The 17,962-nt window shown below is 35.4% G+C and overlaps 1 protein-coding gene across 5 annotated transcripts in view; it reads right to left on the reverse strand.

Moving 5' to 3' along the window:
- LOC119082059 (serine-rich adhesin for platelets) overlaps positions 1-17,962 on the reverse strand; it is a 43,536-nt gene that overhangs the window by 12,060 nt on the left and 13,514 nt on the right. For 2 of the 5 annotated variants that reach the window (XM_037191393.1, XM_037191390.1), the window contains exons 2-6: positions 10,877-11,343; positions 3,336-3,516; positions 3,143-3,268; positions 2,542-2,693; positions 743-955 (exon numbers count right to left, since the gene is read on the reverse strand). In XM_037191393.1, the coding sequence (XP_037047288.1) occupies positions 743-955; positions 2,542-2,693; positions 3,143-3,268; positions 3,336-3,516; positions 10,877-11,300 (1,096 nt within the window). In that variant the 5' untranslated portion in view covers positions 11,301-11,343. Of the gene's footprint in view, positions 1-742; positions 956-2,541; positions 2,694-3,142; positions 3,269-3,335; positions 3,517-10,876; positions 11,344-14,829; positions 14,988-17,962 lie in introns of those variants that run through there. The other 3 variants (XM_037191394.1, XM_037191392.1, XM_037191391.1) reach the window with 2 other exon arrangements.

Genomic DNA, 17,962 nt, shown 5'->3' on the forward strand with positions numbered 1-17,962 from the left:
CACAAACTATCATAACACGGTTGCGTTTAAGCAGTTTAAACAGTTTTGATTGTATGTGTGGATTAGCAGAAAAGCAGCTGAAGGAAATTCATGCAAACGTTTCACTGCCTCTAACTGTAAACTAAAAAAATCATTTTATTAGAAAAATCGATAATAATCGAAGCGTGGAATGGTGATTTCTCCTCCCCTAATTGGAGTTTCATCTCTACTGAATAACTCATTGAACTTTGCAATTTCAATACAAGCAAATGTCGTCAAGAAAGCAGTAAAAAAACATTGTTAAGCCGAATAGTATCTTCAAGAGATGAGTCTACATCGAGAACTTGACGATATATAATTTTCTGAAAACGTCCCGCGGTCACCCTCACTTAGTGGATAATGTTCTTTTTCTCTTTTAAATGATTTTCAAAATTAAATTGCGTTTTACTCAAAGAGGCATAAAACTGCTAGATCATCGAGACAGTGGCGAAATTATTGCAAAAACATTAAGCGTTTCTTTCTAGGTTATTTTGCAAAGTTTTTTTTTTAGAAAATATGGCAGTGAATGTATTCCACGTGTAACGAAAACAATAAGCGGTAGAGTCCCCAAAAAAATTAAATAAACAAAACTAAATGACTGTCGCCTCACTTATAGCCAATCAAAGCACTTTTAAACATTTAAACAGCAAAAATAAATTTCTTTTTTCTTTGTTTCTTTGTGTAAAAATAAGTAGAATAAAAAAAATATTTAATTTATTCGTACCGGCGATTATCGGACCGTCATGGCAAACATAATCATCCTGACAAGCATTTAACGAATTTTTTATCGTTATCGTCGTGTTTTTAGTTGACGTTTGCACGGAAGCCGGTGCCGGATGCTGTGGAAGCGTTGTCGATTGCTCCAAGTATCGGATACTTATTGGCGAATCTAAATCTGCCTTTATCGTACTAGTCGTCGATTCAATCGAATTTTCATCTAATCAATTTTGCGAGTAGATTTTTTCATCCAAGTCAACCAATTTTGATTTTTTTTTCAATAAACATTTTAGATTAGGTTTTTTATTCGGTTGTCCACACAAGATGGGAAGAAGAAGACAGACGCGCAAGAAAAGAATAAAAAAAATTTTAAAAATAAATTTCGGTTTTTTTGGTTTGGTTTTAAATTATTAAATTTTGTGATCAAAAAAATAAAAATCAAAAACAAAAACGTTTCCAGATTAAATCTAAAAAAAATCCAATTAATATTTTGTTTCGAATTGTAAAATGTTTTATATGAAACGGAAGGCATCATTGTCTCACACATAAGATTGCTCAATTTACGTATTTTATATTGATGGCATTCTAAAGTCTTTTTGGTATAAATTCATTTTAAAAACGAAACTGAATTGTGTTAAAAACAAAGCAAATCAAAAATATTAAATATTTAATAAAAGTGGGGCAGTGGGGGTCAATTATGAAGTATATTTTCCCGCAGTAAAACTAATTAAATCCGACACGAAAAATTGTGATCAGAGATATAAAAAAAATATGAAAAAAAAACAAATTAAAATCAAATAAAAACAAATAAAAAACAATAAATCCATTGAACTAACTACAACAAGAAAAATCAATCACCAGTCCTAAGTAAACTATAAAGTTCTAAATAGTATAAAACAATAAACTCTAATTTAAAAGGATCTTGTAAAATATATGTATAACAAAGCAATCAAACCTCAAGCAAATAGTTAATTCGAAAATTTGACTAGAATTTATTTAGATTAAAAAAAATATTTTGATCTCTTCCAATCGAAACAATTCAGTGATTTTTAGTAATAATAATAAAATATAAAACAAAATTGTTAAGTTCACCGTCTCGCAAAGTCAACCGATTCTAAATGGAGAAATCTTCGCCGATTTCGTTGCATTTCTGTTTCGTTTGCGCCCAAAAAAAAACCCAACATCAAAGTTCATTAATCGGAATATTTCTTCTTAAATTCTTTAAAAATTCTTAGGAATTATCAACAATTTTTAAAAATTCTTTTATTAAGGAGTTTTAGGAATTTAGGAAATTTTAATAATTAAAACTCTTAAAAATCCTACAAATACTCGCCAAAAATATCTTAAATTTGAGAAAAAAAAAATCCTAAAAAGTCATTAAAATTACTAAAAAGTTCTTAAAAGTTCCTTAAAAATTCGGTAATATCCATAACAATTCTTTAAAAACCCTAAAACTTCTTTAAAGTTCCTCAAATATGTTTAAAATTCCTCAAACATCTTTAAAGTTTCTCAAAATTGTTTAAAATTCCTAAAACGCTCTTTGAAAATCCTAAACAAATTATTTTTAATTCCTAAAATGTTCTTAAAAATCCCTTAAAAATTCGATAGAGTTCTGCAAAACACTAAATTTATCAAAAATCCTTACAAAATTTCCTCGTAATAACCCCTGCCCAAACTTCTTCCACTGTGGGATGATACCGCAAAAACTATTGTACGAAAAACATAACGAACGAAATTGGCTCCATTTACCATCAGTCGACTTCAGTGAACGTGTACCACCATTCACAAAACATTGACAAGACTTACCTCCTGACGTTGATACATTGAACGGTTTTGTTCCGACATGCGTTTGTCGGCGTTGTAACATTTGGCTGGGACGACTTGCTTCGTTCGCTGATGATGACCGATTCCTTGTTATTGGATTGAAGTCATCGCGTTTGGTTACTGCTGACATAGCGCTGCGGAGTGAATTTTCGTTAGTACTTCGTATTAAGATCTTAAACTATCGGGACTGATTGAATATGTTATCTGTAGATTTTGGATGAGATGATCGCACGACTTGTTTAAAATAGATTCACCAAGAAGAGTTATGGATACTCGGCTTAGGGAAACAGATTTTTGTGGAAAAGACTCGAGAAAAGATATTCTGGAAAATAATCCATTGTTTCACGTCACCTTCAACAAATCTTTAAGAACAAGGAAGCAGTCAGAAAAAATTCTGTTTCAGCTGAGAGGATATTACACGACTCGATGTAATTTGATGTGTTCCATGTCATAATCCACAAATCATTAGTACCGAAGAAGTACAAGAACGACCTGACCCAAGTCACGAAACAATCAACCATACAATAACCTCAACCAGAACAACCAGTCCGACACAACAAAAAACCATTTTGGTCATTCATACCCAATAATTGTTGTGTGCATATTTTGAGCAATAAGAGGATCCTCGGTTCCCATCCATAATTCGCCCGGACCAATTACACTATGTCTTCCCACTTCCATGTAAAAATAGCATTGTGAATCTCCACACCTAAAACAGCGTAAAAAACAATCAGTAATGTCGTCCGAATGATTCGGTTACACTTGAAAAACATTACCTTCTGATTGTTGTTAGTAAAAATTCCACGCTCGGTGTCCGATTTTCGCCGGTAATTGTTCTAGGTTGGCCGGTTCGGACGAGCGTTAGAGACTTTTCTGACAGACATAGATGATAATTGCCGATAATACCACGTTCTTCAGCGATGCCACGGCGTTGCACTTGTACTTGCCAGACATGTTCTGTTGAAGAAGAGAAATTTTCATTTAGACTTTTCTATTTTCAAATTGATGGTAGATTCCACAGGTGACGAAGTAACTGAATGATCTTTTTGAAACTGTCAAAATTGCAACTGGACTATGATTTGTTGTTACACACGACTATATTCATCTGTTATCGACAGCAATGACAATGCTATGTGATGCGTTGCGGCCAGTCTTCACTTATATAGCGAAGAGTATGTTAATCTAATGTTAAGCTCTTATCAAATGAAGTAATAGATTTGACAGCCAATGTTACCATTGGATATTATATAATGTGCTAATAGTAATATTGTCTGTTGAATCTGTTACTTCATTTGTTTAGAAAAGAAATTAAAGGTCGTCAAGTAATCTAAACCAAAATCAATTTAAATCTAACAGGATGGTGATAACATTTTTGGTGCTAGCAGCGTCAACGATGAGATCTCTTATCAGTGTATCAAGTTTGAATATTTTATTTGGCCAATTAATTTCAGCCTTGGGACCGGTGTTAATTGCGAACGGTCCCGATATCTTTTGAATGAAACAGATAGGATCGAACACACCGCAGCAATTACATTATTTTGATATTCCAACACAGCGGCAAACTATGTGTATGCGCAAAAATAAATTGTGTGTACGCGCGGCGTTATGTATGCACGTACATTGGAAAAAAAAATTTGTACCAACAATTTAGACTTTAAAGTATGTTGTTGTGTCGCCTCTTCTTTTTCGAGAAAAATTCAAAAATAGCAACCGAATCTATTTCGGTGTTTTCGGTTATTTTTTCTCGTCTATGATAATTTTTTGTGTTGTTTTTTTTTGTCACAAATAAAATAGTATCGGTCGTCGCATTTAATACACATCTAGGTAAACACACAAGGTATATGTATTGCGAACAATATAGGCAGATAAGTCGAGACGTGAATAACATTGAGTATATTTTAACATTTAAAACGGTATATGAATTGTAAATTTAGTTTTTTTTAAAGTTATATTTCTTCATTGGTCGGGACACATGTTTTAGTAAGCGAATGTAGTGTGTAGTATTTGAATGTTGGAAACTAGTAGTTATTGCAATTGAAACAGTCTAGAAATTAAACGATTCACTACATGTAAACACAACCATCCCGTATAAAGGACTTTGTTCCTAGGGAATATCGAAACGGATCGATGGTGGATAAATTGAAGAAAAAATCTTTATGCCTGCGGCCTCGTGTCATAATTACATATCTAGAGCCTAATAAACTACTTTGCATCTCGATTGTATAAATAACTATTTTGCAACGCAGGCGAGAAAACAGTCATTTTCTCACCTCAGCTGAAACTTAGAACCCCTTTGTTAGGAAAAACGTTGCGTTGACCTAGTGAAAAAGTAGGGAATTTCATTATCTCGAGTAACGTGTTGCCCTCGCTACGCTCTGACCACAATCAACAACCTTTGCACTTTTTTTCTCTTTGTTAACAATAGTTATTTGTTTACCGAGGTGACAACAAGAGCGCTTCGGTCTGGCCGCAATTCCGCTCGAGTCGGAATTTCCCAATTTGTCCCAGAGAAACAAAAACATCGATTAGCCATACCATTTACAAAAACATTGACAGTGACAGTTCGAATGAGAAAAATTCTATTTTCTCCCCGTAGGAGAGAAAGTGTTGCATTTTTCTCACTAGAAATGTCATTCGACCAGTTGTCAAGAAAATAAAATTTTCTCATGGCTTATTAAGGGGAGAAAATACAACGCGCGTATGAAAAATACTATTCACTGATCGCTTTATGTTTACTTCGGAAAAATATGATTTCCATTTCCATTTCTTGCTAGTTTTCCATTATAATTTCCGCAACTGTTTGGCTTCCAAAACTAACAGAAATTTTGAAACTTTTTCATTTGCTGGTGATGGTTTTTACGACAGAAGCATTTAATTATTTGTTCTTTCGTTTAGAGACCTCACTAAGAGCCCCTTACACCCAAGAACAAGTGCTGTCTGGACCACCGGCTCAACGTGACTCCCGAACGCCTCGAGGCATGTACAATGTACATACTTTCTGAGGAAAGTTAGACGCTTATATTTCATATCACGCCCAAATGTAGGCTAGTAGTCTGTACACAAATTCATCGTATTTGGGTCGCGTCATACGAGTCATTCAGTGTGTACATCGTTGCAGCCACCAAACCAACTGCAACTACCCAAATTATGAAGCTTGAGAGAACTTTATGCCGTCACTAATGCGAAAAATCGATGTGGAATTGGCTGACACGGGAATCGAACTCGGATCATTTTGGTGGAATACCGTCCGTTCATGAAAGCAATGTACTCTACAATGGTATAAACATGCATTTGGAGTAAGGCTTGAAACCTATGGCAAATCGTTTTATTACCCGATACGGGCCTGGAGAAAGGCCTGGTAGTCCAAATGTGTAAAACATCCTAGAAAATCCAAATTAGCTAAATTGCGCCAAATGTAAGCTAGAGTAATCTTGAAAGCCACCAAATTATACTCTGGTTGTCATTTCTAGCAATCCATTAAACCCACAGTTTCGAGTAATGCACTAAATAAATCCCAGGAGTCACAGGAAGTTTTACGAAGTAAGGGTTCAGGGTCTTTGAAATTGCATTTCTATAATTCTCTTAACGTGCATCATCCACAGTTTATTTATTAAGATTTATGTTGACGGCACCAAATATTTTGGATACTTTCGAACGGATCTTTTTCACATTTTGTTGCTTTAGACAAAAACCGAAAATTCTGAAATGCCATCCCATAAGGGAATGAAATTCTACAAGTTTTTTGTTTTACACAATTCTGTAAGGCGTATTTTTGGTTGGTTGGCGTCAGACACACTTAACATTCGTTTGCTTTAGCCGTGACACAACGTACATACAACAGCCATGAATTACTTATAGCGCTGAAATTCAAAAGATTTACATGATATCATTCTTGTTACAATGTTGCACAAAATTTTCTGCAACAAAACAAGTTGAAAAACATACAGAAATATAAACGCATTTACAAGTTACGTTTGAAAGTGGATATACAACGTATAATATTTGCCGATCAACAAAAGTCGCGCACCAAAAAAAGACTTTACTTTTTAAGTGCATTCTTATCACGGAATCATGTAGACAGTTTACATATAACAAAAAAAAAACTGAACTGTACTGTGGCTTAACTAAACTGTCAAATATAAATAATGTTGAGAAAGGAATTGAGTTACTGAATATTTATTTAGTTAAAGTCGCTATTTACAATCGTTATTTATGATACAAGTGCAATTGACGGGACTTTTAGGTGCGGGATATATCATGTGGAACGTCTGGGAATCATCGAAATTCTAGTCATTGACAACTGGACTGAAATCCCTTTAAATAAAAAATTAGTCGAACTGGATGACGGGTCAGTGTCTGCGTCTGTTAATTATCAGACTACTGTTAGAAATCCCAGCCGCATATCTTCGGTGAGTCGGTTTTGTCTAAATTTTGTTTCATATTTGCCTTTTACGATGTAAGTTTTCTAAGCTGATATAGGTACATGACCTTATAAGTCCAGAACAGTAATCAGCTTTTCAATCGGCCCAATATTTTGTTGGAGGAAGGGTTTGAAGTGTTAAAATGTTTGCTGAGGTTTCATCATATCCTTTTTGAAGACTTATCACCAAGTCGATATAGGGCCTATTTAGCGAAGCGGAGCAATCGTATCGGCAATCTCACATCTAGTATGCAACTATTTCTGTTGACATTGGCTTTGTAACAGCGACATCTTTCAGTGAAACGCTGAGTCGACCTCTATCAGTAGAGTTGACATAGAATAGAGGAAAGAGAGTTGATGCCGAAATCCCTCTTCAGGATACTATGTGGGTTGGACCGTGTCAGAAAATGTATTCAGCTATTTCAATTTCGCCTCACTGGTCGCAAAGTGGACTGTTTCCAATCAGGGAGCAAAGTATAGTCGAGAACGAAATGAGTCCATTCGTAAGCTCCTCGTTTATACGAATGTAGTTTTTGGCATATTTTTGGTGGAGGGATTCCCAGTCATAGGAGAAAAAGATAGCTTACCATCGAGTTCTGGTTCTGAACACTGTAGCTGCTGATACAGGTAAAACTTGGTTCTGGACTTAAAAAAAAGGAGACATCGAAACTAGTTCATCAGCTTGTTCCCTACCAGACTGGTAGTACCAGTGATACCACTATGACCTGGTATATTACCTCAACTTTGAATGCAAATTACTGTGATAGATAAAGTGTTGAAATAAGTGTTGACACAGTCAGTTTGGCTTTCCGCTCGGTCGACCATTGTGCTTTTATGCTTCAGATAATTCGTTCCGGCTTCGAGGAAGATGATTGCGATTATCAAAATGCAATCATTTCTTGATTTTAATTCGATGTCCAGTCCAATATGGTTTGTACGCCCATACCGAAACGCATACGGCGTTTATAATTTATAGCAGAAATTTTCGTGCGAACTTTTCTTTTTTCTGTTACAACCTATTGGTCTTATCTAACCACGCTCTTTTATCCACAATATTTGTATTTATTACGTTATATTCTTTAAACCTAATTTCCTGTCGCACGTTATCGTTACGAATATATAAAGAAAAGTGAAAAAGTTCCCCGTGTGGTGGATATGTATGTTTCAGACTTTTATTTATTATTGGTATGTTGACTGCTTATAATTTCGAAAAGAAAATCAACAATCCACAGTGTGGGAGGCGCGGGAAAATAGGAAAAGTGGGATAATATTAGAGGTGTGCGGGCCGATGTTTTTTTGAAGCCCGTACGGCCCGAAGCCCGGTCCGAAATTCATTTTTAAAGCCCGGCCCGAACTGGCCCGACGTATTTATAGCCCGCCCGGCCCAAGCCCGATCGGGCCGGATAAAAACTCGGATGGGCCGACATTTTCGGGCGGCCCGAAAGCAAATTTCATATAAAAAAGTGCGCGAAACTTTGAAAATCGGGCCAAAAATTTGATTTTTTAGGTCCGGTCCAAGCTCGGCCCGACAGATTTGAAGCCCGCCCGGCCCAGGCCCGGTCGGGCCGGATAAGAACCCGGGCGGCCCGACATTTTCTCTAGATAATATGCAGTTTTGCTTGCGTTCTCAACAATAGCTACAAGCCCGATTTTCTTAAAATTGAAATATTTTGTTTTGTCTTGTCAATACCTTTCATTTGACATATCACATACGATTTTTGAGCGACAGAGGTATGCTTGAAAGAATAGTGAAAAACAGGCAAAACTTCTGTCTCCAAACTTCTGTCTCTGTTTTGGGGCACCTAACTTCCTGTCGTATGAACGATGTCGCGACTCAACGGGAAGTGCTCCAAAACAGCGACAGGAGTTTGGTATTTTTGTTTTGTTTTGCTTGTTTTTCACTAGTTCTTCCAGCATATCTCTGGCTTGATGGTTTCGCTCAAATGATGTGCGATACGACAAATAAAAGGTATTCACTAGACGGATCCGAATATCTTAATTAAGAAATTCGGGTTTGTATAACAGTAACTATAGGCGAGAAAGCAAGCAAAACGGCATATTTTCCTACTTTTCCTGTTCTTAAAGTCCATGAAAACATTTTCTTGAATGAAACCACTTTTCCGTTCTCAAAAGTCCAAAAAAATATTTTCTCGAAATGAGACCACTATTTCGTTCTCAAAGTCGTAAATTGTTTTCGAAATGAGAACAATTTTCCGTTCTCAAAAGTCTAGAAATGAGACCACTCATCCAGTCTCGCACACCCGTTAATGTTGGCAAAGAGACTACTCGTTCAGTCTCGAAAAGTATTAAATCCGTGACCACTCGGTCAGCCCAGGGGCACTTTTAAGCTTTTCGAGAAATTACACAGTTTTTCTCAAATGTTATTACGTACCTATTCGCAAATTTGAAAAGTGTGTAATTACCTTTTTGCGAATACACACTTTTGGAAAAAGTGTGTAATAATTACACACTTTACATAAAAACGGAAAATAATACCCTTCAAACAAAACTATTGTGCAATGACCTCAAAATCGCGCGAGCGATGTTTTGACCGTATCGAATTTTCCCTCTCTGTTCTGACAGACAATTTACAGTAATTGTACCGGAGAACACTGTTGGTACAAGCCAGATCGAAATATTACTGTGCGAATAACGAAACTCTTAATCTGGACATGCTACTCGATGGCACGTTCTCATTTGTTCAACTAAGATATGATCGAGCGATCGTAATTGTAAGTATCTCTCTTATCTGACAGTCACACTCGAACATTTCGAAAATTGATGAAGTAATTTCTTGTTGAAGCTGAGAGAAATCTTGACTGAAATTTCCTTCGGAAACCACATGCCCATTAAGCTTGTAATTTTTTTCCCTAATCCGGTCTCAGCTTCTGAAAGACTATCTACGAAATCCCTCTCCCATTTTATCAGATCGATGATTTTTTTTTGACAGTTTTCTGAATTTGTAGTTGGATGTCGAAAATCGTCAGGGAATTGCTCATAAAAGATTTTGGGAATCGTTTGTAAATTAAGGACGGTTGCTAGGAATCTCGCGCCGTATGGGCGCGAGATTCCTACGTTTATATAGTAAAAAATGGAATCTCGCGCCGCGCGAAATTCCTACTCTATAGTTATATAATAGTTTCTCATCGACCAAATATTGCATGCTGACTTTCCAGTTTTTGAGTGTTGCTTCAAGTAGACTGTTGGTGAATTTTTTTTCTCTGAAAACGTGTATAATTACACATTTTTGGTGCAAACACAAAAGTGTGTAAGATTACACACTTTTTAAAAGTTTTTACACACAATGTGTAAATTACACGCTTAAAAAAGCCCGTGGGTCAGCCTCATCACGTCTAACAAATAAAAGTCCAAAAAGACTACTTGTTCATCCTCAAACATTCTCGAAAAATAGTCGAAACGAGATCACTCAGCTTCTCTCGTTCATTTTTGTTCATTTACAAAAAACTGAAAAAGTCGATGAGACTCAAATGGGACCCCTGAGACTACTTATTTTATGATCTCACTGAGACTGAAATTTTTACCCGGGAGGCGAGAAAGCAAACAAATCTCCATATTTTCCTATTTTCCTGTTTTCCCGCACCTCTGTGCAACATTGTTGCTCGTTACATTATTATAATATATACCATTGGTGTGTTCCGTGAATAAAGTATAATATACCTCTCTAATTGCAATTATTGCATTATGCAGGGTCAGTTGCATACATTTTATACGTTTCAGATATTGATAGTGGCAATTTAAAAAGTATATTCCCAACCTTTGACGAAAATATTACTAGCAAAATGAAATCACGATTTGTGATTGCAAAAACAATACCGAGAGAGAGACAGAATAAAATATTTAAAAAAAAAACAAACAAAAAATTCTACTCCGACTTACCAATGTGAGTTCGTGGTCTATCTCCTTCGGTATCTTCAATTCGATGCAGTGACAATAGTGACTGTAACCATGTATTCATTTCATTCTCCGCATCGAACACGATACAGAAACAATCATCTTTGGTATACAGAGAAATGACCGACTTGTGCTTGGTGTCCAATCGTTTGCTGATATGAAAGCAACTTTTTAACACAATGGTACGTTTCGGATTACCATGACGCGACCGAAACTTTTTTTCGGTATCATAATATTCGAGCCGTGCCGGCTTATCACCATCACTGTATAGCACGAAATATTTCTTTTTCATTGTTTTCAGTTTTTTCAAATATCCGGAAATGACCACATTTTTAACGGTTGTGGTGGCCGTCATTGTTTTATTGGTAAAGGACATTGTGGCACTCCGTTGTTGAAACGGTAATGTCATTAAGTTCCATTTAATATTGCATGTGCAGGCGACGTTTTATCCTGGAAGTAGAAAGAAATCGAAAGGTTAATCATGATGCATAGAGAGATCGGTTTTTAGACAATAGAGTGTTTGAGTGAGAGAGATGACGAAACGACATCCTATTGTTCCATCTCGGGGTCTGCTGTCAGATTCTTTTGTATTATCGATGACAGCAGACCCCGAGTTGATTTTCAATTTCGCTCTACTTAAACACCGTATAATAATCGAGAGATGCCTGATTCATATTCATTAACCTTTTAGAGACGGCAACAAAACTATTGAATCTGGTCTGGTATACTTGAGAAAAACAAAGTTTATTTACAAAAAAAAACTCTTGATGTCGGTCACTATAGATGCTGGTTTATTGTCCGAACACTGTTTTAACGATCTACTGCTCATTCACAAAAAAAAATATTTTTTTATCGCGAATCATTACAAAAGACAACAACTTGCAAACCGAACAGAACCGCTTGTACGTCAGAAACAAGCACCCTCCTGAAGTTGTTGCAAAAGAAGTTGCAAAATTTGTAATAGGAAAATGTTTCTTGCAACAACTTTCGCAACTACTTCGAAAGGCTGGGAGCCGGCTGAAAGAGTTGCAAAAGTAGTTGCAAAATCTGTAAAAGGAAAAAGTTTTTTGCAACAACTTTTGCAACTACTTCTAAAGGCTTTTTCGGTTGCCCACATATTTTGACCTCTACCAAAAACTTGTTAGCTGTAATAGTCTTATTCGACTAATTGGGGTCCACTTTAACTGGAAAAAATAAAAACTGAAAGAAGTTTGTCGAAAAAGTATGTTTCGTGAGTCGTCAAAGTTCGCCAACTAAAAAAATTGAGTGGATCTTGAACTTGAAAATTCGCAAATTCATCGGGGAAATGATTCAATTTTTGCTCAAGTGGGCTTAAATTTTTGGGAATGTTGTACAGAGAAGAACAGAAAAGTTTTTGAAAATAATCTGAGAATCGTGTCGTAAGTGTTTGTTTGGTCTAAAATTGAGGAAAAATGCCTCAACTGAGAAAATCATGGTGTCATGGATAGTAGGGGTCAATACCTACCCAACGACACACATATCTTCCAATTCTATCTTTGTAAACACTCTCCAAAAGTTGGAATTTTTTTCCTCTAAAATAGCTACTGCAGCACATACACGAAACATTTCGAAATGTTTTAAAGGCCATATGTGGCGTTAACACCTCTACCAATGAACATAATTTCAGATAAATGCGTTACGTACTGTCGGTGATATGCAACAAAAACTATTTTGGTCACCCTAATGCAGACCATTTTTTCAAGATTTCTGGCGTGAAAACATAATTACTTCGAGGATTTTTTTGCTGCAAATGACTCAGGATGGTCCCTTGATTCAATCAGGGCCTATTATGTAGAATTTTCTGGTGAATTTTGTAAATTTTGTGAATTAATTCACAAAATTCGCAAACTTTAAACCGAAATTTTTGAGCTAGACTTAATTTTCAACAGTCAGATATGACTTTTTGTGAATGGGAAACGAAAGAAATTTATATTAATATTTTGATGTTAGTTAATATTTGAAGTATTTATGTTGTTTTATGAATCCAAATTCTAGGTACAAAAATTGAACAATTATGCACCTTATATCAAGTTTATACAATAAACGAAAGACTGTTAGCATAAGCTGTAGAACATTTTTTTGGTCAGAATAATATTCTACGTTGATTTTTTTTTGAGTTTCCTGACTCCGTAAATTTTTGTGAATTTTGGTGAATTTTGTGAATTAATTCTACATAATAGGCCCTGGATTCAATTACTGTATACCCTCCAAAAATAGACGATGGCTTGTTTTCCTGTTGCATCAAACTTGTTCGAAGTTTTGGCAAATTGACTCTTAATATGTAGTCGAATAAGTACGGCACCCTGCGGGTCATCTAGCTTGAGGAGCTTGGGAAACTTTTTAAAAATTGTATTGATTCTGGCGAAGGAATTAAAGTCCTTCGACTAACTATTTCGCAGAAGCAGGAACAAACTTCACCAAATCATTCGATTATTTAATTTTCAAAGAAAAACGACGAATGCAACAAATGAAATTTAATGATGTTGTTCCGAGTATATAGCAACAAATAACCGGCGTTCACAGTAATCAAAACATTCTTTAATAACCGGTGCGTCCACAGTTATTAACTTATTCCTTTCACAACAAAAACAGAAACCAATTTCAATTTGTATCAAAGATTACAGACTCATGTCGGTGAGATGATACGTAAACAGTTTCTGAAATTTAATCATTTTTTTGTCAAGCATGCTTCCGCCGAAATCGTACGGGTCTACGTAGCCCTGTGTCTTGTCTGTTTTTCTAGGTAGCAATGCTAGAGTATGCGATACGTCTCTTGCACACACCAGAACAATCATCAACGATTTCTGTATATAAATATAAAACACAAATATATGTGAACGAATTTCACTGATATACACAATATAATTTTCTGAGCAGCGACAAAAACAAAATAATTAAAATAAAGAAACATTGTGTGTCAAGCCAAATGAGGTGAGTTCATTGCATGGCACAAAATAAATTGTTCGACGAGAAAGACAAATTGGAATAATGGTGCTGCAAAACATTAAGGTGAAACGATCGGTTTTAATGTTTTGCCCCATTGTCTTCGTGCAAAACATTAAAAAAAATTGATCGAAAGATGGTAACAGAAAGCATAAAGTAATTTGTCGACAACGTAACATTACCTATATTTCTATATGATATTTTATTGGATTAATAAGCAGAATAAAAAATCTGATTTTTTTTTTTATAAAAATAAAAATTACGCAACCGATCTACGAGTTTTTTTTCTGTACTACGGACGAAATTCAAAATATCCAGAACGAAATTATCTACGCACCACCATTAACAATCTTTTTTTATAAATTTTCGAATGAAAACTTTTTTTTCTCGTTGAATTTGGTCGCAACTTTTTCGTTTCGCAGTTAAACCAAAAAAAAAAAATGCAGAAAAACCAAATCATCGAAGAGAAAAACAAAGTGCGGAGAGTTGCGTACGTTAAAAATTGCCTGACATTTTAAACTAGAATATGGAAAGACACCGAAAGACGTGTATTCGACATCGATTATATTAGATTAAGTCACATTGACACATAACAATTATAAAGTTGAATGCGTGAAATTGGGCAACATTTTAATTGATTCGACAAACAAACGTTGTGTTCGATATATGCGTATGCGAAAAAAAAAAATCGATTTGATGGTATGGAGAGTTTATCACAATCGCAAAAATAAAGTTTGGAAAATGGAGAATTAGGAAAAACAAATTAATGTTTCTTGCAAATATAAGGAACCGGGAGGAACATAACCAAACTTAAAAAGAAGTAGAAAATTCGGTGTAAACAATATAATATAAAAAATTGATATTTGTTTTCGGCTCAATGTTCAATAATTCATATCGTTTCGTGTGTCGCATTGTATGTATAAGTATATTCAGATGAAGTCTATGTATACGTAATATATATATGAAATACAAACTTTATAACGAAAACTGTTCCATCGACGTCTTATTCTATAAGTGTTTATAACCGACATCAAAATAAAAAAAATTCTTGTTAATATTAAATGTTTGCTATAAATTCGTTGCTGCTGCTCCTGCTGCTATAATTTTTTTTTTGCTTTTGCCTTTGACAAGATAACACTCTTCCGAGTAAATGTTGAATCAGTACTAAGCCAAAAGCAACAGTCCAACACAAAATCACATATCTCCAATAAAAAAAAACTTTTTGTATTATATGCGGCAACAACACAATAATAATGTTATTTAGTTTTCAGCACCTAATACCAGCTTAACACACTCACATTGTTTCTATATAAATATAAAATTGTTTTCGTTTTGTACACCTATATCATTGCAGTCGAAAAGTATTTTAAACTCGTAAATTCAATATTCGTAATCAACATTCGAGGCAGTAAAAGAATTTGTGTTTGGTGAAGAAAATAATAAGATATCCGTTCGAATGTAATAGTAGAATTTAAATTGCAAATACAATAACAAATCGCACACAAGAATTTTATTAGACTTGATACGGTGGGAGGTGCGGGAAATCACAGTGTCGGACAGATTGAATAACCTACAATTTGAAAAAAAAAATTACGTAACTACTGACACACTCCCAATAGTTATTTGTTTACCTAATGGAGAAAATAGGAAATTCCAACAAGAGCGAAGCGAGGACCGTAATTTCGCTCGAGTAAGAATTTCCTATTTTCTCCCAGAGTGGTTGTTTTAGGTCGTTTTTCACTACATCGATACATCTTACCACCATCGAAAGCATAAACAACGTGACAGTTCAAATAAGATAAGTTCTATTTTCGCCCCACGGGAGAGAAAGTGATGCACTTTTCTCAATAGAAATGTCGTTTGACCAGTCGTCAAGAAAATGCAATTTTCACATAAAACGAGCCGTCAGAACAGTCGGAGCGTTTGCTGCGACTGAGCCCCGTACAAACCCGTACATCTATTGCGTACGTGACCCTAGTTCGTCCGTCGCCCTACTCTTACCGTAAACCTACTGCGCCCGTAAACGTCGGTAAAGTAAAATTCTTATGAAATGTGTACGTCTTAAAAATTGCGCATAGCGCAATTACGAAGCCCCGTACGACGTTCCTTTTAAATGTAACACAAATTTCGAATTGACCTAAAATTTTAATTTATTGAGTATAAATACACATAGGGCCTAGTATCGGCCTCAGTCCGAGGATCCAAATTTAATTTTTTTTTCAACTACATTCTATTCGGTGTTCGATTACCTTCCAAATGAAACAAAAACTACGAAAAACGGATGAAATTTGCTCGAGTTATATGTAAAATACACATAGGGCCCTAGTAGCGACCTTAGTCCAAGGACCCAAATTTAATTTTTTTTTCAACAACATTCTATTCGGTGTTCGATTACCTTCCAAATGACACAAAAATTACGAAAATCGAATGAAATTTACTCGAGTTCAATGTAAAATACACATAGGGCCCTAGTAGTGGCCTTAGTCCAAGGACCCAAATTTAATTTTTTTTCAACAACATTCTATTCGGCCTTTGATTGCCTTCCAAATGAAACAAAAATTACGAAAAACGGATGAAATTTGCTTGAGTTATATGTAAAATACACATAGGGCCCTAGTAGCGGCCTTAGTCCAAGGACCCAAATTTAATTTTTTTTTCAACAACATTCTATTCGGCTTTTGATTACCTTCCAAATGACACAAAAATTACGAAAAACGGGTGAAATTTACTTGAGTTCTATGTAAAATACACATAGGGCCCTAGTAGCTTTTCACTTCTAAGGCCCTAACTCACGGTCCACTCACCCGATTTTAAAAAACTTTTTTTTCCTGGATTGGTATTGACAATACCTATCATTTGCCGTGTCATTTACATTTCCTTCGTTTATTTTGCCATAAATATCACCAAAAGACCTTAAATCACTTAGGTGGCCCTAACTCACGAAGGGCCGACCCGAATATGCCCATCTTCGAACTTAGCCTCACTATTTTGACTATCTTTCAGGGAAAAAAAAATTTTTGAAATCGGATTTGATTTACTCAAGATATCGACGTGACGGACAGACGGACAGACGGACAGACGGCCCAAATTTTTATTGCGGATTCGTTATCTATGAACATAGGCAAACACTTTGCCCTTACCGTCTGCTTCGAATTCCATCAATTACACACGGCATCGTAATCCTATAAGCCCCTTCGTACTTCGTACGGGGCTAAAAACGCGCGCATGAAAATTTAAAACAAACGCCAAAAATCAGAAATTGAGCCAACTTTTCCACCATTGTGTAATAGGTTGTTCCTTCGTACTGTAAAAACGATTTTTCACAAGCCGAAAACGTAATCTTTTCGCTTTTGTGAACATTTTCTTAACAATAATTTTTTGGATGACGTTTTGCCAGCTGAAATAACCGTGGAGTAGACCAACAAGTGACGAAAAGTAGGACTTTATTGCGAAAAACGTTGTATACAACTTGATGATAAATGCTTTTTTAGGCACTAGATGTGAAGATTGTCACTCAAGGCCGTAGGTTGTATATCGACATTTGAGACGGTCTAAGATTCTCGTCGTATTATTGTACCAGTGGGTGATTTCTGTTTAGTGTTTTGATTTAATTAATTTTTATTTTCTAGAATTATCTAACTTTAAACGTTCAATTCGTGATTGTGGTGATGCTTCAAAATTATCTTATTATATGTGACTGTAAGGATCAACTAGGTCTATTACATCTGTGAAAGTGACTTTTTAAACGTCAAACCAAAATAAATATCCGAAGTTGTCACAAGGTCATTGATTTCTTTGATTATATTTTCACTAATAGAATTGAGGAAAAATAAACGATTTTAAAACGTCAATTTTACAGCTGGAATAGACCGACTTTTCATCTAAACTGTCACGATATGTCCTCGTTGTTCGCAGAATGTAGCGAATGTAGCCTGTTTCAAATTGAATTTTAGGCAATAAGGGTTCGTTGGTCGATAAAAGAATCAATGAAACCAATGTAAAATAGCTCAAAATCGGCCGTGAAGAGTGTAACCTCAAAGTTAACTTTGACAGGATTAACCGAGCGACAAAAATTAGCGTCAGTGAGGGAAATAAAATTTTTGTAAG

This window comes from Bradysia coprophila, unplaced genomic scaffold (genome assembly GCF_014529535.1).
Source record: "Bradysia coprophila strain Holo2 unplaced genomic scaffold, BU_Bcop_v1 contig_373, whole genome shotgun sequence".
Taxonomy (NCBI): Eukaryota; Metazoa; Arthropoda; class Insecta; order Diptera; family Sciaridae; genus Bradysia; species Bradysia coprophila.